General features: G+C 37.7%; 1 protein-coding gene across 8 annotated transcripts in view; it reads right to left on the reverse strand.

Moving 5' to 3' along the window:
• NTRK2 (neurotrophic receptor tyrosine kinase 2) overlaps positions 1-23944 on the reverse strand; it is a 398774-nt gene that overhangs the window by 317611 nt on the left and 57219 nt on the right. For all 8 annotated transcript variants that reach the window (XM_055135520.1, XM_055135455.1, XM_055135589.1 and 5 more), the window contains exons 7-9: positions 18592-18728; positions 17755-17887; positions 14806-15108 (exon numbers count right to left, since the gene is read on the reverse strand). In XM_055135520.1, the coding sequence (XP_054991495.1) occupies positions 14806-15108; positions 17755-17887; positions 18592-18728 (573 nt within the window). The remainder of the gene's footprint in view (positions 1-14805; positions 15109-17754; positions 17888-18591; positions 18729-23944) is intronic.

Here is a 23944-nt window from a genome sequence, read left to right on the forward strand (position 1 = left end):
ATGACTCACTTCATATAATGTTATAAAAATATGTGCATCATACACAATATCATAAATACCAATGGATATCAATATGGATTTGGTTTTCAGGGGAGAGGGAGTTTGGATGTATGATAAACTTTTTTTTGGCTCAAACATGAAACAGAAAAATAAATCAGTTTCTCTATTGAAACTTCTTATGCTTCTGACCATGCAAATGGAAGCAAACATAAACAAATGGGACTACATCAAACTAAGAAGCTTCTGCACTTCAAAAGAAACAGTGACCAAAATACAGAAAGAGCCCACAGAATGAGAAAGAATATTTACTCAATACCCATCTGATAAGGGATTAATATCCAGGATATACAAGACACTTGTAGAATTGTATAAGAAAAACCCTCCAACCCCGTCAAAAAATGGGGAGAAGAAATGAAAAGAAGTTTCCTCAAAAAAGAAATACAAATGGCCAAAAGGCACATGAAAAAATGTTCCACATCCCTAGTCATCAGGGAGATGCAAATCAAAACAACAGTGAGATATCATCTCACACCACAGAGACTGGCACACATTCAAAAGAACAAAAGCAACTAGTTCTGGCATGGATGTGGGGAAAAAGGGACGCTCCTTCACTGTTGGTGTGAATGCCGAGTGGTCCAGCCTTTCTGGAAAACAATATGGACAGTCCTTCAAAAATTAGAAATTGAGCTTCCATAGGACCCCGCAATACCACTTCTGCATCTTCTGGAAATATATCCCGAGGATACAAAAGAGCACAGTAGAAATGACATCTGTACCTATATATTCATTGCAGCACTGTTCACAATAGCCAAAATATGGAAACCTGAGTGCCCTAAAACAGATGACTGGTTAAAGAAACTTTGGTACATCTACACAATGGAATACTATGCAGATGTTAGAAGCGATGAAGTTATAAAATTTTCTTATAAATGGATAAACATGGAGAGTATCCTGCTAAGTGAAATGAGTCAGAAAGAAAGGGACATAGAGCGACTGCACTCATTTGTGGAGTGTAGGGTAGCTTCACATGAGGCTGACACCCAAGGACCATAAATACAAGGGCCAGGGGATTGCCCCATAGCTGGAAGACTGCTTCATGAGCGGAGGGGAGAAGGCAGATGGAATAGAGTAGGGATCACTAAGAAAATGATGGCTGGAGGAACCAGAAGGGATGGGAGATGGATGCCGAAAGTAGATAATGGACCAAACATGATGATCTCTCAGTGTCTGTGTTGCAAGTTATAATGCCCAAAAGTAGAGAGAGAGTATGAGGAATATTGCCTGCCATAGAGGCAGGGGGAGAATGGGAGGGGGGGTATACCCGGAATATTGGTGGTGGGGAATGTGCACTGGTGGAAGGATGAGTGTTTGATCATTGTGAGATTGTAACCCAAACATGAAAGCTTGTAACTATCTCACAGTGATTCAATAACATTTAAAAAATTAAAAGAAACTTCTTATGCTTTGCACTGTTTATGTTAAATGAGAGAGAAATGTAAAAGTATACTAAATTAATTTTAGGGTCTGAGTCTGTAGTTACTAACTGATACCAATTGAATATGCTCAATACATGCTGAATATCTGTATGTATATCTGAACATTATGTTTTTTTAAGCACTGATAAAAGAATAACTGCAAAATAACTACTTTTTAAAAAAATTTCTTCAACAAGAATGGCAAAAATTTTGCTGTTTACTCTCTATTCAAAACTAAGTGGGTCTCTGTTTGAAAGCCTTCTTGGAAAAAAATGTTAGTGCAACATTTAAGTGATGACAAAATTATTTCCAAAGCTACTTACTATGCTTTTAGTCTTCATCATGTAAAAATACAAAACTTAATTAAGCATAAAGTTTGTTCACTTATCATTTTATTTTTGAACCCTTAGCAGACAAATGCTATTTAAAACTAAGTGAATCATGAGCAAATTTTCTGCTGATGTGGTCCTAACAAATAATGAAGGTTAGTGTGAATGAAGAACCAAATTAGAGTGTCCCTAATAGTAAAATCAGAAATTCAGCACAATTAACTAGAATTCCTTCTTCTCCCTCCCTCCCCTCACCTCCCTTTCTTCCTTTCTTCCCTTTATTTCTTTTCTTTTCTTTTTTCTGTTTATTGTTAGCTATTTACTGTATTACTGGGATAGAGTTAGTTTATACTATCATTAAAATTCAGTGTATAGTACAAGGACTGAATAACTAAAACATATTTTTATAAACATTACCAAAGCTCTAGTTTCCATCTACTACCATGTATGGTAGTACAATTGACTACCTTTGCCCATTTCACTCAAAATACCAACTTCCAGACACCTTTCTTCTTAGAACCTCCATTTTGTTCTTTAGATCTGAGTTTATTCTAGCATTTACTTAAGAGAAAACAAATTTTCTTGGCACTATCCAAAACCACATATTTGATATGCCAAAAACAGTAACAAGTCTCACAATGGAGACGTTACTGATGCCCACTCGAGCAAACTGATGAGCAACGGGATGACAGAAATATAGTGATCCAAAACTGTGCAGGATACAAATTGGGCAGCCACATAGTATGGCCCTTGTGTCATTCTTTGCAAAGACATTGGTTTCGGTTAATTTCAGTTAATTTTTAACATTATTATTCCAAAATTTACATAAAAACATTTAAATTACTGCATATTTTATATAGTATCAGTGTTTTTTAAGCAGAGGTGAGTTTTGATAAGAGCTTTCTATGTGTCTGTGCAGTTTGAGGGATTAAGTGAATAAAATACTAGCAAACCCCAGTGACAGTTCACATGCTATTTCCTTATGTAAGAAAAAAGATTTAAGAAAATGGATGGAGATTCCTCGCATAGTGACCTGGTATTAGAAGGTATTCTACCCTGCTGAAGTAAAGAGTCTACAACACTGTGAAAAGGACATGAAAGACCCCCACTGATTGCTCATCCGCTCACTGTGCCCTCAACCTCCGAAGCATAATCTAAATCTGTAAGGGATCAGCCCAGAAAACTACACTTTCTGATCTTACTCTACATATCAAGGACCTAGAATTATCTCCCAAATACCCTCAGTCCTATCCCCCAGGCCAGGCCAGATTTTCCCCTAGAACTGTGAGCCAAATTGTGGGAAAATCACTAGTAAAAAGACATTTTTCCCATTCTGATGACTATCTTTGTATTTTGGTCACTGTTGGTGTGGATGTGGGGAGAAAGGGACTCTCCTTCACTGCTGGTGGGAATGCTGACTGGTTCAGCCCTTTTGAAAAACAATATGGATGATTTTCAAAAAATTAGAGACTGAACTCTCATTTGACACAGCTATACTACTTTTGGGAATATATCCTGGAAAGGCAAAAGAGTATAGTAGAAATGACATCTGCACATGTATGTTCATTGCTGCACTGTTTCCAATAGCCAAAATCTGGAAAAAAACCGAGTGTCCAAGAATAGATGACTGGTTAAAGAAAATTTGGTACATCTACAAAATGGAATGCTATGCAACTGTTAGAAAAATGAAGTCATGACATTTGAATATAAATGGATCAAATGGATCAACATGGCAAGTATCATGAAGGAGAGGGAGAGACGTAAAAATATTGCACTCATCTGTGGAATATAAAGTAACAGAGTGGGAGAATAACCCCCAAGAATAGTAGTGATAAGGGCCAGGAGGTTTACTCCATGGCTTGGAAGTCAGCCTCAAATGTTGTGGGAAAAGGCAGCTCAGATAGAGAAGAGAATACCAAGTAAAGGGTATTTGGAGGATCAGCTATGGTTGGGAGATGTGAGCCAAATATAGACTCTAGATTGAGCACAATGGCTACTCAATGCCTCTAGTGCGAACTACAATACCCAAAAGGAACGAGAGAACAAATTGGAATGCCCTGCCACAGAGGTGGAGTGGGGTGGTGGGAAGGATACTGGAATCATTGGTGGTAGAGAATGGGCACTGGTAGAGGGATGGGTACTCGATCATTGTATGACTGAAACACAAGTTTGTAAGTCTGTAACTGTACCCCACGGTGATTAACTAATGAAAAGTAAAAAATAAAAAAAGACATTTTTACTCAAGATCCAAGGAAGGGTGAGGACTGAGCTAGGACAGATGTACCCTCAAGTGCGAAGAATGTCGTCACTGCTAGCTGCTAACACCAGACAGTTCTGTAAGAAAGTAAAAACACTGAGGAATCAGGGGCAGATTTATTTAGGACACACATTGTAAGAGGCACAACAAACTTCACTGCCATAGAGATCTGATTAGCCTTGTGATCAAACAGAAAGTGATCTCCCAATCATATAACTCATAGAAAAATCCCAGGAAATTCCAAGAGTACAAATACAATTAACTCAATACAGCAAATACATGAATAGAAAAAATGAGATTTAAAATGGGATAAAAAGAAATAGGTTCACCTATTTTCTAGAAAATAGATAATTTTCCAGACTTTTCTTCATTTATGTCTTTCCTACCAAGTTTATCACACATACACATAAAATAATAAAATATTACATCATGTCTAAACTTTCTAAAAAAAAATATGTCTTCCTAACTTCATTTTTAATGGATTTATGACATGTATTGTCACTTTTCTTTGATTGTCAGTAATAGCCAAATTTAGTGCAGTTTTATTAAACTTAAAAAGAATTCTACTTTAGAGGCTGGAGCAATAGCACAGCAGGCAGGACATTTGCCTTGTATGCGGCTGACCCAGGTTCGATTCCCAGCATCCCATATGTTCCCCTGAGCACTGCCAGGAGTAATTCCTGAGTGCAGAGCCAGTAGTAACTCCTGTGCATTGCCAGGTGTGACCCAAAATAGCAAAAAAAACACAAAAGAATTCTACTTTCAAAGAAAAAACTTTGAAAAATCACAAACCAATAATATAAGGACTATTCTTTGCAAATAAAAAATTTCTTGGTTTCTAAACAGTGTTTTCTTGCTGAGGGGAGTCTATCTGTTGAATTTCACATTCTTCTTCCTTCCTTTCTTCAATAGTAGGGTCAGAAACACTGGGGGCTCACGTGACTGGGTTTGATTTCCGGTCAACTAATGTGTTACTGCAGCAACTAGATTTTGCTTCATCTGTTTCATCAGAGTCTTCTGTAAGAATAGAGGGGTGAGAGCCTTGGGTTTGGAAACTTAAGAGCTTCACAAAGCTTAATTAATTAATATTAGTACTTTAGAGACATACAGAGCTCTTTGAGGATAAATCTTAATTATCAAGATTATTTTGAGTTCATAATTAACCCACACTCTTCTGGGTTATTTAAGGTAAAAATAAGAATATTTCTTTCCTTGGACTTCCAATAAAAAGAAAGAATTCCTGACCAATAACCTAAGGAGTCAGCAGGGAAGGGGATTTTACATGTTCCTAATGTATAATGGTGGGAGAAATTTCCTCCTCTACATTCACTGGCCCAATTATCTACTAGTCTAGGGATCACTCTAGGCTCCAGAACACTCTGGTTCATCCAGATGTCAAGAATCTTTTGATAAAACATCACAAATGAGAAGCTGTGGGGAAAACTCTTTCAATATTTATAGTCTGTTATTTTTTTTTCTTTTTTGGGTCTCACCCGGCGATGCACAGGGGTCACTCCTGACTCTGCAGTCAGGAATTACCCCTGGTGGTGCTCAAGGAACCATATGGAATGCTGGGAATCGAACTCAGGTCTGCCACGTGCAAGGCAAACGCCCTACCCACTGTGCTATCATTCCAGCCCCTATAGTTTGTTATTGATGCACATTTTGCATAGGAGACAACTGCTCCTCCATGAGGAAGCATAAGTCACTAACTCCCACTGCTTCAGGATTCTTGATCTGTGACATGTTTCCTGATGAGTGGGCAGTATAGCATTCTTTGTATGTACCTAAAGAACTGGAAGCTTTAAAACATGGGAATTTTATTATCAAGTGCCTTGGGTAAGGTTTTTTTTTCTAAATCCACACTATTATAATACGCATGGGTAGTGATCACAAATCAACATACTTTTATATATATACATGACCTTGAAAATTCTTAACTTGCATTATCTGATCAGAAGGCACTAGCAGAGACTTCTGGTTTCTTTATCATGACAATGAATCTCTCTGTGATTACTTTCTTTTAAATTCCATTTTTAAAAAAGACATCCTCGGGGCTGGAGTGATAGCACAGCGGGTAAGGCATTTGCCTTGCACACAGCCGACCCGGGTTCGAATCCCAGCATCCCATATGGTCCCCTGAGCACCGCCAGGGGTAGTTCCTGAGTGCATGAGCCAGGAATGACCCCTGTGCATTGCCGGATGTGACCCAAAAAGCAAAAAAAAAAAAAAAAAAAAAAAGTCATCCTCACTACTTCTAACCGCCACTGTGTCTCCATGCATACCTTTGTGTTCAGGAAGGGCGTTTTTGATATGTTGGATTAAATTCTAATGAGAACCACAGAATGGATCGATTTCATCTTAGACAAGTCTTATTTTTGTCCTGTAAGCTGAATAGGATACAGCAGGATCTTTGGAGAATGCTCTAATGACCCTGAGCATCCTATATTGTATGCCTTCTCTATTCTTTTTCACTTTTCACTCACTTACTCAAACCTCTTTAGTCATATATTGGACTCATTCCACTTTCTGTAAATCCAAATAGAGTGTATCTCTATGGGCCAATTAGTCAATTAATTTTTATCACTGTTGATATTTTCAGAGAGTCACTGAAGAAAGTTTGATGAAGCCTGAGTAGTTTTTCTAGGAGTTTCCCCAGATTCTGAAAGTTTTCACAGAACCAAACCATCTGGAAACCTGTTGGAAATCCAGAATTGAAGGCCCTTCTCCAGAACTATAGTCAAATATGCTTTTTATAGGATCCCAGATGATTCTTCTTTTTAAAGATTATTTTGTTTCTAGTGGTTTTCATGTTGCTATTTTATTGTCTGTTTGTCTAGGGGTTATTCCTGACAGTCTTCAGGGCTTACTCCTGGCTTTCTTCTCAGGAATCACTCCTGAGAAGGAGTCGAACTGAGAAGGAGTCTTCTCAGGAATCACTCCTGAGGACAAGGGATCGAACTGAGGCCAGCACACATAAGGTGAACTCTCTCTCATACTGTCTCTCTGGTCCCTTCTCTTAAAAGCATAGGCAGCCTTAGTCTACAATATTACATGATGTTCCACTGAAGTCAAAAGGTCCTAGTGGGATATAAATTGTGTTTTTATCAACAAAACACAAAACAAACCTTAAAAAGGCAAGGTACACCAATACTAATAGATGCAATAACTATCTGGCATCAGCTGCAAAAATACTAGGGTGAGCGTGAACAAAGTGAGAGAACATAGCTACCCATCTGGAGGAACAAAATGTCGGCTCTATTTTCTTCCTAAAGGACCATTCTAGAGATATCACATAGTGGAGTGGCAAAGCTCTAAGTTCCTCTTCTTTAACTCAAGTCCAAGTTTTTAGAAAAGGGAGGACAATGCCAGCACCAAAAGAAAGACATTTCTGGACAAAAAATAATCCCTAGTAATTTTAGAGCATAAACTTACAATTCCTGTCTTAGGAAAAGCTCAGGCCCTGTAGCCAACACTTGCATGGCTCATCTTTAAAAACTACCTAAGAAGGTATTAGATTCCACAGAGGAAGAAGATCAGGTTCAGAGGCAGTAAGAAAACTAAAAACCATACAAGTCCTGGGGGATGGAATTTATATTTGAATCTGACTGAGTCCAAACCTGCATTTTTTCTTCTTGGTAAAAGTTATCTTTTGATTAATGTGTCGAGTAGGACCTGACTATGCTGAAACATCTAAGTTCAAAAACAGATCTGAAGATTTGGAATATTGAATCTAACTTGATGTATCTGAAAAGCAAGATCATTGAGATTCTATCAATTGCATTTAATATTCTTGTTAATGATTCCACAAAAAGGAGAGCTTCAGTCTTCCTTGCCTATGACTCCCACATCTTCAGGTGACATATTCTTTCCCTCCTACCATATGGTATGTCTGACTTGATACCTGAGTGGAGACATACCTGGGAATTAAAAGCTCGTCTCTTACAGCCAGAGAAAGGGAATCATAACAATAATCAGAAAAATAAAACCAAGTGTTTCTACATATTTTAACCCTTTGTAGGTGATAGAGGTGTTTTCCTCCAGGGAACTGAAGGGTGGTTGTGGATTTACTTTTCCTGTCTTGCATCTAAGCCCTGCCACATTCCTAAGAGGCAAGTCCCAAATGTCTCTGCTCTGTAAACAGCTACAGGATAGGCCAACATTTCTCATAGGAAAGTGTGAGGACATTTTCCTATGCCTCCAGAAAGATCTGCCATTCATCAAAATCCTATATTCTAGAACTGAATCTTTTGCAATGTTGATTCACATTTTAAGAGTTCGAAGAAGAGATAATAAGAAGAGATATCTAAAATTTTTCTTTAGGGACAAATTACATTGCCATAATCTTGCCCTGGGAACCAATGGCACTATTCTGAGAATTTGAACTATGTTCACTGCAGGTGGAAGGCTAAGAGGAAAACTACCCGATACCTGTAGAGAAGATGAAAACATGATTCGAATGATGGAAGGATGCAAGAGGTATTTGGGTTCAACCCATACACCCAGAGGTGTGAGAGCAAAGGCACATAAGTGTTGGCCTTGAGTCAGATAAAGGTGGATTGGGAGAAAATGTGTCTTAGAATCTGCCAATTGTCTTGCTTACCCTGGTTGGACAGAGGGATCCTTACAATAAAAAGATCTATTCCTGGTGCTGAGGCAACAACTTTTTCCACCAGTTGGCAAAGAGGCCTATATGTTTAAGTCCTAAAACTGCAAGAGAAAAAACTACAGACAGAGGAATAGCCAAGAACGCATAATGATATCCAGAAAATATGATCCTCAAACAGAACAAAACAAAGATTCCCAGGTCTCACAAGCACAAATCTACAGTAAACACGCTTCCCTGCCATCTGGTCCCCATGCCCATCCCACATGACATACAGAGAGGGGCAGAAACCACACCAGCAAACTCCATGCCTACCCCCACACTGCACACTGCCAATCTCAACTGGGAGAAGAGAGAAGTCTTGCCATTAAATCAAGTCCAGACTTTTATTTCTAACTCAGATGGTATAAAAATCTTACTTATTTGAGAGTTTTTCCCTCTGCAATCTACAGAGACCAAATAACTGTTACTGACAATAGGCAGAAAAGTTTTTCTCACTTCAGAGTCTTACCCAGAGAATGACCTTCATTCTGTTGCACAATGGGTTACTGGGGTCTTTAAAAATTAAGAAATGGCAAACCCCAAGCCACATCTGAGATTCAGCAAATCAGAATTCCTAAAAGTGAGCCCTATGATATGTATTAAAGGAAAGAGAATCATAATTAAAATGTCCAGAGAAGACTACACCCAGTGAATACATTTTAAGCGATGAATATGAAAACAAGATGGAATAAAATTAGTGTGCCCATCCCAAGTTGTGTTCTTTATCTTCCTAGAAGAGTAATGCCACCTTTCTCTTCATGTCATTCTGAAATTGGAAGGTGTGTGAACATAACCTCAAACTAACCAGAGCTGAGTTCAGTTCTAAACACAGGTTCCAAAAAGGATTCATTGAGCCCTTTAGTTTGGGAGAGTGTTCCCTTTTCTCAGCCACTAGCCAGGATACCATTAACAAACAGTGAAACACTGGCCTGGTGTCTAGTGATCCTGAAGATAGATGAAGGACCTGATAACAATAGGGCCTCCCCTTAGCTCCATATCTTGTGCTCAAATCTGAGATCTATGAGGTCCTGTCCCTCGGAGATACATTGCATGGGAATTTTCCTGCCTGCACATCCACAAAGTTTGTTGGTGGCTTCTGCCCTGTTTGATGCTGGCTCGATCCCCTTCTCCCTCCACATGTGAAAAGTAGAGGAGCTGTTTCATGTCCACTGTTTCCATACCAAGCATAAGGAAAAGCAGTCAAGAATATGTCCATCAGTCCTTCTGCCTGGCTCACCTATTTGCCTTTTCTTTTGAGACTTTTTGTGTTCATTTGCTTTAGCTCCTTACATTCTTCTCTCTCTTCAAATAGAGAATTTGCTCTATCATATCAATGGGCCCAAGTTCACCTCTCCTGAAGCACCCTGATTCCAATTTGGGGGAGATGAGAATTAAAACTTTCTTATCAATTACTATAAGAATATAGCATAAATATCAAAGGAATATAAATATGATAATGAAGAGCCTGTTGTTCTTATATTAGAATGTTTAGATCAGAAATAAAATTATGTGTGATTATATGTTTATATGAGTATATACATGCTATATATTTTTTCTTTAGTTTTAAAGGGGGTAGAGGGAATGGAAGCAATTCTAAGAGAGACCATTATCTCTATGCCAAAGCTTCAAATCTCACAAATAACCACAGAGATTCTATTACAGAAGGCAAATGAGTTCACTTTCCAAATGGCCACCCTGTTTTATGGATCACTAGGGCAGTTATGTCCACTAATGCTTTAGGTCATGTCTCTTTCATTTACACTTTCACTTATTACTCCTTAATAGTTGGGGGAAGGGGAAAATTAATGTTTTATAAAAGCAGAAATTTTCATTTTAAAAGTAAGTAAATGAACAAGAAATAAGAAAGGGAGAGGAAGAATTTCTTTATAAAATTTAGTCTCAGTTTTATATTTGATAGATAACTACATTTAAAGGGAATTTTAAGAGAATCTAAATTACTTTATGCTAGACAATAGTTTTTCTTTATTACTGTTTGTAAAAAATAACAGAAATGTTATTTCAAAATGAAATCAATTGAATAAAAAGAGTTAAATTCTACAAAATATTGACACTGTATAGAAACATTCAAAAGAAAATAGATGAAAATCATGTCTGAAATAATGGCAGCTGCGCTCCACTGACAGAGCTGCTCATCTACCAAGGGACACAGGCCACCAGTCATATGTGTTGCAGGCTTTGGGCACCTACATCAAGGTGGGCGTCTGCATGTTTCTGGCATTTAGGGAGATGGGATGCAGCGGGGTGGAGTTGAGTGAACTTGGGGGGCAAATCTGGGTCCCTGCGTAGGCTCTGGAGCTCTGACCCTCATCTGCCTGGCTTTTCTTTAGTTCTCAGGGGCCTGAGCTGGCTAGCTGGCTGCACTCACGCCCCCTTCGCAGGTATGGATGGGGTTGCCCATGACATAGCAGGCAAAGATGGCATTCCTGAGTTCCTGCCAGAGCCTGACACCTCACCTATCAGGTATTTCTTTCTAGACTAATTTTAAGACATTTAAACACCAGACCTTCACTCTTAATCTTGCTCACCTCGAACAGCTTTAAAAAGCAGTAATGCAGGGGTATGGTGCTGCCAGCAGGTAAACCTGTACCTGTGGGGTGAGTGCATCAGCAGCTTGATGATGCCTTCACACTTCCAGATACCCCAAAATTGCTGCTATGCCTTTAGCCAGACCCCAACAACATGGGGCCATGTTTACCAAGAATTAAACGGCCAAAAGTTAGATATGTGGGAGATAAACCCACAAGCCATCTCCAACTCAGCTATATAAGTTCATTTATTGGCCTTATTTCAGAGACCCATAAATCTCAAAAGAGATCAAAAGATGCAGTTAGGGCCTGTAGTACCCAGTCACGGGTGGAAACCCATGACTGAGAGCCCCAGGCTCACTTGGATCAGGACTAGGGCTCCTCCCCTGAGGTCCCCAATTTTCCAGTAGCTAGGCAGTCACACCCACAAACTGCCCCTGGTGCTATGTAATCTCATCAATGGCCAAGACCAGAGACTATAGCTCCCGGAAGAGAACACCACAGAATGCCCTGGCCCCGCGCCAGGCTGTCTTCACTGGGGCACTTCAGAGGGGGCGGGTTGAGTTTCTCTCCTGCCCCAAGCAGAACCCCAGCAGCCAAAAACTCCCAGAACCCAACCATTGCCATGTCCAAGGTCACTCTCCACATGCTTGGACAAGCCTCACCAAAGAGGGCACGAGCCTCACTCAAAAAGGAATGAACCTCACCAGAGAGCAGACTGGAAGGAAAACCCAGATATGCAGGAACCTGTGACTGAGATCTCCAACCCCACTTGGACTGGTACTGGGCCTCCTCCCTCCAGGTTCCCAGTGTCCCAGAAGCTTGGCAGTCACACCCACAAACTGCCCCTGGCGCCATGTATTCTCATCAATGGCCAAGACCCAGACAGAGACTATGAACTAAAGCTCCCGGAAGAGAATGACACAGAATTTCCTGGACATATTCTGTCTATAACAAGCAATATAAAACAAATTGTCTAGCATTGCCTTTTTGGCAGGTTTAAGTGGTGGTGAAACTGGTGTCAAAATATCGAATGTAAACAAAGTAGAGAGAGTATGGGGGAAATTATCTGCCACACAAGCAGGGGAAGGGTTGGAATGGGGGTGGGGATGGGGAATACTGGGGATTTGGATAGTGGAAAGTGTGCACTGGTGAAGAGATGGGTGTTTGATGATTATATGACCGAAGCTCAAACATGAAAGCTTTGTAGCTGTATATCATGGTGAATCAAAAAAATAGGGGGAAAATAATAATAAAATAATAAAATAAAGTTAACATTCAGAATAGAATAAAAAAAGTAACATAGAGTTCATGCCCAATTCAATCAGCCTAATCAATGGCTGAATAAATAGCAGTACTCCTACATTATTATTATTTTGTTTTGTTTTATTTTTGGGTCACACCTGGTGATGCACAGGGGTTACTCCTGGTGGCTCATGCGCTCAGGAATCGACCTGGCGGTGCTCAGGGAACCATAGGGGATGCTGGGAATCAAACCCAACCCGGGTTGGATGCGTGCAAGGTAAACGCCCTACCCACTGTACTATTGCTCCAGCCCCAGTACTCCTAAATTATCAAAAAAAAGCAGTAATGGATAAACACAATTCTAATTTTTAGCTAATAGTAATATAAAAATAATAAATTCAGTTTTGAGGCAAATGTGATGAAAGATGTCGACAAAGTAGAAAACTGAAAGGATATCTGGGGACTCTCTCAACGGCAGGTATAACTTTTCTATAAATCTAAAATTATTCATAAGAATATAAAAACACTAATTTACAAAGGTATTTGTACCCCATATCCATCTATCACAGTATCATTCATAAAATTTAAGAGTGGGAAATAGTCTCATTGGAAAACAAGTGTATTAAGATGTGTTATATAACCAAAACAGAACACCACTCTACTACACAAAAAGCAAAATTGCCATTTGCAATAATATAGACAGACTTATAGTGAATTCTTAGTGAAATCTGTCGAAGAAAAATAAGTGTTCAAGTATTCCATTTTAGATCCTCTCCAATATAGATTATTTCTTGTGTTTTGATAAATGCCAGTCTAACAGATCAGTGGTGATGTTTCATTATTGTTTTGGTTTGCATATGCTTTATTAATCCATGCTGAACATCTTTTCCATGTCTATTGGTAATCCAATTGTTGTCATTATTGGTTTTTTGGGCCACACCCAGTGGTACTGAGGACTTGCTTTTGAGGACTTGCTTCTCAGGGGTCACTCCAAGAGATGCTCAGGGGACCACATATGTGCCAGGAATGGAACCAAAGTCAGCCATGTGCAAAGAAAGCTACAAAATCCCGGTACTCCAGTTCAAAACCTGTTTCCTTTGGGCAAGTTAATCAGATATCACGCTCCTTTTAAAAAATAGCTTATTTTTATTGTCTTTAGTGCTTATATGTTATGAATTATTTATTTCTTGAGGATATTAAACTTTTGATGGATATATGATTCACAAATATCTTCAAAGAAAATCATATAATGTGGAGAAATATAGATGTCATTTGATTTTTCTAATATGTGGCATATAAAACACAAGCAATCAAATAAAACATACAATAATTTCTGGATAAAGAGAACAGATTGGTGGTTACCAGAGATAAAGAGGGATAGAATGGAGATTAATTATTTTGTAAAGAGATAAAAATATTCATGATATTGCATACACATATGTTGAACTACAAAGCTATACACCAAAATCTTACATGATGTTATAAACCAATGTTGCTTCAATAAAACATCATTTACACAATAAAATGCTCATGGAATAGCATAATATAAAGTAGATCAATGCTCAAAAATTATCCTTGCTATTACCTGGGCACACACTGAAATTCTCCAGTCTATCCCTGATACCCAGCAATCCTTTGGTCAATGGAAGTTATGAGTCTTAGATAAACAGTTCAGGATCTGAGAAAAATGGACATCACTTCCCAGGTGAGCAAAGAATTCCAGGAAGTGTCTTCTCATCCAGGGATGAGCAAATTTCTGAATTTCAAATGGCCAAGGAACTACAAAATAAATCTTAAATGATTATATTCTTACCACAGCAAGTCCGTGGATTAGTTTTGCATGGGTTTTTATTTTTGTGGGTATAAACTACTATTAAACAAGTGAGACAAAATCATATATGCATATTTGATTACTTAAAAAATGATTCCCCATCATCTCCTTGGGAAGAACAAAATTCTTGGTGTTGGAAAAAAGTATAAAGACTGAAGCGATGAGCTGGAACTGAATAAGGTCTTAAGAGTTCTTGCAAATTTTTTACTGTCTTTTGCACATTGCACTCATGGTGAGGCATGCCTAATATAAATGCTCCTTTTCACCAGAATAGATAAATATCTATTTATCTACTTATCTACTATTTATCTATTTATCTACTTATCATAGGAAAAATCTCCCAACTGGCTTATAGACCCATAAGAAGACTAAACAATGGAGTTTTGAAGTACTAGATTTGGGGGCTAGTTTACTATTCACATGATTTTTGCCAACAACGAAATGATATAGCCAATCCTCTCCCCAGAAAAGTACCTCCATTTCCAGGCCAGCGCATGAAGTGAGCAAAAATCTGTTTTTCATCCTTCCCATACTCATTCTTGGCTACTAACTTGTAGTCCCCATTATTCACGTGAGTGGGATTATCCAGCTGGAGGCAGCCATGGTATTCCGTATGATTGGTAACATGGATTTTGGTACAGATGTATTTGGACTCGTTCAATATGGCCCCTTTATAGAACCACTGAAGCGTTGGTTTGGGGTTGCCTTTCACAGTGAATGGAATGCACCAGTGGTGGTCTGAGGTTGGAGATTCGAGAAATGTGATAGTTGGAGCAACTAAATTGAAAAAGAGAGAGTTAATAGCATCAGAAAGCTCAGAATTTTTCCCATCTCCAGATCTGTGTCATTGGTAGAAGATTTTATTCACTTATTATTTGGCTTAACAAAACACATAACAAGGAACTCTGGAATCCACCCATACTTTGTATCCTCATCAAGGCTAATTGAACTTCCTGTAGAGAGCTTCAGAAAAATTATTTTCCCTGTCCTACCCATGAATAATAAGTTACTTTTCAAATCTATTCAGTATGGGAACTAGGTCCAAACAGATCCAAGAGATTTCTGACAGTGGGATAGGTTTATTTCAGGTGAACTTTGGTTTGAAAAATATATGCCATTAATATTACATAAAACAGACTATATAAAACAGATAAAATAGATCAATAGAATGAATATTGCTACTTGTACTGGTATTGATTATTATAAAGCATCATACATTGAGATTTGTCATTGACTGTGAGTAGCAAATGCTATTTAAAAGCAGAACTTTTCATTATGGTACAATTCACTGTTTGATATGATTTTAGATGACTATGTTTTGATCCCTTTAATGTCAACATTTGAAGATCATGTTTGAACTTAGTCACACAGAAATTACCTTAACTTTAAGTAGAAAACACTTTATGCTTTGAGGAAACAAACATCATCAAGTTAAAAACCATACAGAAGTTACTTATCCTGAGTGAAGGAATTTATAATCCCTCGCTATGGCTTTTTATGTAATCCTACTTTGATAATTATAAAATCAAGAAATGGAAAAGACCTTCAAATTCTCATAGCATCATTTCTCAGATGAAGAAATTCAAGTCCAATATAGTTAAGTGAATTGGTCAAAGTCACTGACCAAGCAGAGCTGGAAGAAGGATCATGAAGTATCAATGCATAACCCAGTAGTAGCCTTTCCCTATCATAAACTTTCTCTTGGTTATGTAAGTTTATTGTGTGAAGGGGAAAATTTCATACACTATTACAAATATGCTGTGCAAGGGATAGTTATCTCAGTTGTTAATATTGTTTATCACTTTTCCTTCCACTGTTTATCTTGAAATATAAGGTTAATTCTTCAGAGGAAGGCAATCATAAATACATTATCATAATCTAAAGAACTTTTGAATTTGAGTACCATTATCTCACAATACATCCTAGTTTTACTCAGAGAAGTTCTTTCAGAATATCCAAGAAGTAGCACAGCTGATAAATTAACTCAATTCACCTTCAAAAATCTACAGGATAATTTCCAGTTATCAGAGAAACTCCTTAGAAATGAGTATGTGGTATTTCTAAGCTCTGCAAATGTACAGGATCATACCTTAAGAAATGCATTATAATATTATTTAAACATACAAAGTTTAAGTTTTATCAGCTGTATTTCATAGACATCCTTAAAATAGTCTTTAGAAAGTAGTACAGTTTTAAACATATAATGGCATCTATGAAAATTCAATTCAGACACAATTTTAGGGGGCTCCGTAGTCATAGACCCATGTAAGGAGCACAAAGACAGACATATTTATAGGTCTGTGTTACAAAGACAAAGGGCACACTAAGAGAGAGATAACAGTCACCTCTGCTCACCGTTCAGGCCCCTAGACGCAGGGTTCCTTACTCCTGCTACCAATCTCAAGTAAGCTTTTGATGAGATGCTCATTTAAGAACTTAAGTTGGAATATTGTTGCCTTTGTATGGAAATAATATTGACTTCAGGCTTCCTTGGGATCAAATGATGAGAAATTAGGAATATATTAACCCACTGGGCCTCATAGAAGTAACAACAGGGCATAGTGTAATTGGTGATTTGAGCGGTTCACTCCAGCAATCAACATGAAATATGTGCTGTGAGTGACACTAATATATTAATACTATGTGTCTAAATGTGTGCAATGCTAATTTATACTTACATGCATGTACAGTCATGTTTTCTCAATCAAATTTCAATCCAAATGAAAACATCTTAATTTATATTCAGAATTTGTGATGATCTATGACTTTTAGCAGAATATATGTTTATGATGAAAATTCATAATGTAGAAAAACATATATGTTCTCTTATTTATAGTTCCAGGAAATAATGCACACACGATTAAGGAGTTTCATCTCAGTTTCAACATATATAGAAATTTAAAAATTATACAAGTTTTTAATTTCAAGTTGCAGGTGATAATTGCTAATAATTTAAGTAGGACTTTTTCAAACTTCCTATAAAAACTTTAAGTTAAACGAAAGAGGTTTTTATGTTCTGATTGTATAATTAGGCGTTTGTGAACAGCCCAATACTTCAGGAGCTCAACTTTAAACTTCCTTTTGCTTTCACAGAGGAAAAAAATTAGAAATGAATTAATAATAATTTAAGCTAAAACTTATTAATAAGAAGAGGAAAGCCAGCTCAAAGTATATGCTGTGAAGAAAAGATGGGGGGAAATAACAGAAGACAAAGTTAAGGTTGAAAAAGAACCTTCAAAACACAAGCAACGAGCAAGAGAAATGAGCAGAAATAGGACAAGAGAAAGAAGCAGATAACAGTTCTTAACTAAGTACAACACTGCGAATACTCTCTAAACACACTTAAGCAAGGGTGCCTCACAACACAAGAAGGTGTGGCAATAATCATTTCTACTAAAAACATATGCCAGTCTGATTACGTACAATGTACAGTGAGGTTGACAGAATCTTGATCTTCTCCTACAATATTTTCTGCCACACACGAGATTTGTTTTCCACTGTCATCAGATGAAATGTTAGTTATCCTTAAGGATCCCTGTGTGTGGCTTGTTTCATTCTATAAATAAATTAACAGACAAAAATAAACTTTATTAGAGCTGACCCAAAAGTGACAAGATTTGGTTTTTTTTCCCACTAACTAGAGGAAAATACACTGTTTAGAGGGTTTCTGACCTGAGTCAAGCTCAAACAAAAGTTTAAGTCAGAGGTTATTCTGTTTCTCATATTTCAATTGTTTAATATGTGGATTATTTTGGTCTTTGCATTCTGACCTACATTCCTCCTAGGGAAAAGAAAAGCAGGAGAATAATTCACCTTGCTCACAATGAAACAACAAATTCATGAGAGAAAAGGACTCTCCAATGTATTAGGTATTCATATTCAAGTACAAACCTCCATTAGACTTTCAAAATAAAGAATGAAATTATCTATGTGTTCATTTGAATTGTTAAACATCAAGTGCTAAGACACACTTGCGTTTTATATGGCCTAAAATTTTATTTTACTTAACCTTTTATTATAGTTCAGGTAGCATGATTGCATCTTAAAATTTATGGTACTCATGTACAATATCACTAACTGTACCCCACAACTTCCAAAGTGCCCAAGGTCCCCACCGCTGTCCCTGTGTCCCCTCAAGTCAGATCTTCATTCACCCCACAAGCCTGTCTCTATTTGTTTGCCAGTTTCATAATCCAAGACCAAGAGTTTAAGACACACTTAAGAAAGCTGTCTATAAGCACAGCCATACACAAGTCTTACCATATGTTTGGAAATCAGATTACCAACATCCCAGTACAGATTTGGGACTGGATCGCCTGCAACACTACAAGATAAAGTGACAGATGTTCCTTCCTCCACTGTAAGGTTGGGTGCAGCCAGATTTGCAGATGGCAATCCTGTGGGATGAAAGAAACACAAGAGACAGACGCAATTACAAACTGAAAACTATATATTCAAATCAAGACCCATTTACTCTCAGGCTGATTGATTGTTCTGAAGTAGGGTCAAGCTAATAAGTTTAAGGGATTTAGTGAACAAAAAATGTATAGCAAGACAATTTGAAACTGCAAATTGTCACAACATAAAATTATTAATGTATCATTATTGTGTTATTACAGCTAATGTTTAATTAAAAAAATACCACTAGTGTACCTATTTCTCTGTTCTACAATTACTAATCCAGTGTTTTTTTGGTTTTGTTTTTGTTTTTTATTTTGTGGAGGTGGAGGGTGGGGGAGGATGGCGACCACTAGTGCTTAGAGGGTCCTACAGGCAATTCTCAGCCCAATGCTTCATTGCAAATGCAGTTGGATGTGCTCCTGCTTGGGTCTCACTAAACTTGGATCTAGGCTGTCACCTTGCCTTTCTATGAATCTCCAGGGCTGCACCTGTTGACTCTTGTGGCTGGGCTGGACACAAATCAATTCAGATAAAAATTTGAAAGACTGAGGTAGATAATACAGGAAGTTTAGTCAGCAAAGCATTAAAATATTCCAAAGCAAACTAAGTTGTATGTCATTACTATGAGAAAATTGGTCAAGCTATAATTAGAAAAACATGAATTCCAGACCACATGAAAAGTCTTTTAAAAAAAAATTATTAGTGAATCACCGTGAGGTACAGTTACAAGCTTATAAATGTTTGTGTTTGCATTTCAATCATACAGTGATCGTTTACCCATCCCTCCACCAGTGCCTATTCTCCTCCACCAATGTTCCCAGTATCCCTCCCACCACTCCCACCTCATCCCTCACCACTCCACCCTGCATGATGGCCACTCAATACCTCTATTGCAAACTAAAACACCCAAAAGGAGAGAGAACAAAAGGGAATAACAAGTTTTTTTTTTTAAAAAAAACCCTGAGAAAGTAACTGTTATCATCAGACAAATTGTTGAAGCTTGTGATTTTTAACATTTAAAGAAAAGATAATTCTTATACTTTTATGTATGTTTCAGAAGAGAGTGTTTCTTTATGGATGAAGCTATTGCTTCATTAAGCTATCAGAACTAGAAATCAGTACTGCATTTTTTCATACATGATTGATATTCATTTTAGGGATTTTCTTAGTATCAGAAACTCTACTTAAAACTGCACTTAAAGGTCAAAAATGATAGTGCAGAAGATAGAGCACTGCCTTGCATGCATCCATTCTGGATTCCATTCCCTGGCACCCCATGGAAGGCCATCCAGGAATGATCACTGAATATAGAGCCAGGAATAAGTCCTGAGCACAGCTGGGTTTGGCCCAACAACAATAACTATAACAACAACAACAACAAAGCTGCATTTATCAACCCTACAGCTGTGTACTATGAACACAACATTAACTTAGAAGCAACCCAGAGGTCAGAAGAGGAAATTTGTTGTCAGCAACCACTAAATTATAATTAACCCAACCACCTAACCATGTCTAATCTACCACCTTCAAAATACTTTGTATAAATCTTTTCTCTATGACTCAATCCATCTTTCCTGAAAAAAGCCATTATTCTTTATGACACAAATGAGACCGGATCAAGACATTTTTAATTGTACATATCTCATTATAGTCCTACCTTTGGTATAAAAATTCCAAGCAATACCTGCCTTTCAGTGACTAGTGTGACCACTTTCTGGAACCATACAACACAGAACAACATTGTATATTTTGCCAAATTTCCTAAAGACCATCACTATTCTGAGAAATACAAGACAATAAAGCATAGGAATGGCCCAGAGACAGTGCAGTAGGAGGAATAAGCACTGGTCCCGAAGTCAGGAACTCTAAACTCTAAAGTAGGCTCTGTTTTAACGTTAGATGAATCATTTCTCTTCTCTTAAGATTAAGCAAAAGAGTTTTCTCTTCCTCCAACTCTAATAATCAGTGCCATCTCATATGACAATTAAGTATTCCAACTTATTAAATATGATAAGGGAATGTTTGTACAGTTTAGAGCAATATTAGATGCCAGGGAAAAGAGGGTCATTGAGGGCAGGAATTAGTTTCCTTTTCATAAGACATTTAGTACTCATATCTATAGAATCTTGTCTTAAATTTAGCAGTTGTTAAAAAAATAGAATAGTAGAATAGAATAAAACATAACTTTAATGTACTGGGAATGTCATAAATATGGGTTGAATTGTTTTCACTTCCTATTACTTGGCCTACCTCCATTAGTAACATATCTGAGCTGTTAAACATGTTAAGCATTAGAAATATATGGTTAGCTATAAATGCAAAGCCAGTCCAAAGAGGAGGAAAATTGTGAATTTTAAAAACTACAACATAAAGTATTTTCTTAACATTTTAATATCAACTATATGTCAAAAGGGAAAACATTTTTGAGATTAGATTAATAAAATGTAATTAACACTGAAAGTACATTCTTCACTTAGATAACATAATAAATTTTAGCTCTACTGTAGAATAACATTAGGTTTGTCCTTTCAGCCTTGCCACAGGGAACTTAGCTTACCTTAAAGCAATGTCCTTTCTGTATGGACACAGGAAGACAGTTAATATTATGCTTTGTAACGGGAGTTGATTGACTCCAATAATATTTACTCCTGGGCATCTGCTTTCTTGACTCAGTTGCCCTTAGTTCCTAGCACCTCCAAAACAGGGTCCCGATGAGGGACTGAATAGACCCAGGGCAAATTGTCAGCTACCCTGGCATTTAAATGAGCCAGGCCAAAGCGCCACAATACTCAACTATAAGTTGAGAACATGGTCATGGACAAATGCTGTCATGATCCAAAAGTAACAAAGAGACTAGGACCCTTCTGGGGTTTGGAAGACTAACCTGGCCTGAGGACTGTGGTCTGGAATATGTCCTAAGATGTCCTCAGGAAGAACCAAACTTTAAGTTTGATATATCTCTTACTGTGCTCATACAGAATGACATTGCTAGAAATATTAGAAGTAAATTTACTATAACTATTTAAGTGGATTACTGGCTGAGGAAAGAAGAAAGCGACACACCCTAGATGGGATCCCACCCTTAAATCGATCTCCTAGTAATCTGGAGTAATCTCCTTAGATGAGATTTTATCCTTGTGTTAATCTCCTGGAGGAGTGGGATTACCCCTCTGTTGATTTGTTAATGTTCAACCTACCTTTGTACCACCATGCTATGTTATTGCTATAGAAACTAAGACTATAAGAGCAGAGGGGGTCAGAGTCAGCAGTAAGGGTTAGAGTCAGAAGTAAGGGTCAGAGTCAGAAGTAAGAGTCAGAAGTGAGAGCAAGTGGGTCTCCAGAGAGAGAAGCAGAAGAGCTCTAGAGAGAGAATAAGAAGGTCTCTGGAGAGAGAGATTGGAAGAGAAATCGGAAGAGAGATTGGAAAAGAGGAGTTTGGAAGAGAGATCAGAAGAGACCAGAGGAGAGATGACAGAGACAGAGAGAGATCAGAAGAGATCAGAGGAGAGACTACAGAGACAGAGTCAGAGACAGAGAGACAGACAGAAGAGAGCACAGTGGCACACACAGAAACAGAGCACAAAGGAGGATCAATCCCAATCTGGTCCATACACAGCGGCTTGAGAGCACCAAATGAGAATGGCAAGAGAGATAGAGAGAGAGGAAGAGAGAGAGAGAGCCGCTCAAGAGCCATCGAATACACGCATCACTCTTGAGCTCACGTGCGTTTGAATTTTTTACACTCTACTACATATAATAATCTGGTTATTTGATTTCCCCAGGATCTTTTTCTGTAAAATAGGTAAAATAAAACTACTTCATGAGCATCCTTCAACATAGAAATGCTTTTATTTTGGAAAAAAAACTTCTTTGACACACCAGTTGTAAGATTTAGATATCTATTTTAAAATGCATTTAAATAAATTTTTAATATCATTTCTTTTGGGGGCCATATCCAGTGGACCTGGCTCAGTCCATGTACAAAGTGAGCACCTGACCAGTCGTTCTATCTCTTTGGCATATTCAATATTAAACAAAAGTTTTGGTCATGTTGTTTAATGAGTATAATTCTATAAAATTTATGTATTAAAATATTTAAACCACCATATAAAAATAGCAGCTTACCTCATCTATGTAGCATTATTCTTATTCCCCAAACATTCATTTTCTTAACATTTTTTGTGAGTCCACACCTGGCATTGCCATGGCTTGCTTACTCTTGGTTCTATGCTTAGGGGTTAGTCCTGGAGTGCTCAGGGACCAGGTAGGGTGCAAGAGATTAAACCTAGTAGGGCATGCGCAATGCGAGCACTCTTCCTGCTGTACTATCTCCCCAGGCCCTCTGAGCATTCATTTTCCATCTGAAACATCCTTTTTGACTATTTATCTCTGCATTAGAAAATATAATGTTTGTTTTGTAACTTTATGATTTTTCTCTTTTAATATCATCTGTCACTCTATCAGGAAAGATAAAAACTAAGATTCCTTTCACACAAGTTCATACCACACTTTTCTTCATGTCCTATGCTATGAAATAATGTCTCTATATGGAGATAGCAAGCACATAAAGTCCACAGAACCATCACATATACTGCTTACCATATTTTATGAAATTTAAATAGCACCAGTTAAAACATAAAATTCTGTATGCATTCAGGGGAAATAATAATGTTGATTCAATAATTATACACTACTTTCTCACCATTCAGATATCCTAGGTCTATCTTTTCTAGTTGATAGTTATTTTACATTGTTCTTTACACAATAAAACTATTTCCTATATTTTTTCTTTATCTTTTTGATAGCACAAAAAAATAACTGGAGCGATAGCACAGTGGGTAGGGTGTTTGCCTTGCACAAGGCCGACCCAAGTTCGATTCCTGCGTCCCTCTTGGAGAGCGCAGCAAGCTACCGAGAGTATCCCATCCGCATGGCAGAGCCTGGCAAGCTACCCCTGGTGTATTCAATATGCCAAAAAACAGTAACAAGTCTCACAATGGAGACATTACTGGTGCCCGCTTGAGTCTCAAATTATAAACTCTTGTCAAACAGTTTGTGATTCTTGGCTGTTCACACATCTTACAAGAGTGACATGCTAGAAGTAATGTATAGTTATTAACTGTTAGGTTCATTTTGGAAGAATATCATTGATCTATTTGCAAGATAACACTTGATGCCTACATTATTAAATCATTTTGAGGAAGGCATTGGT

Source organism: Sorex araneus, chromosome 1 (genome assembly GCF_027595985.1).
Source record: "Sorex araneus isolate mSorAra2 chromosome 1, mSorAra2.pri, whole genome shotgun sequence".
In the NCBI taxonomy this organism is placed as follows: Eukaryota; Metazoa; Chordata; class Mammalia; order Eulipotyphla; family Soricidae; genus Sorex; species Sorex araneus.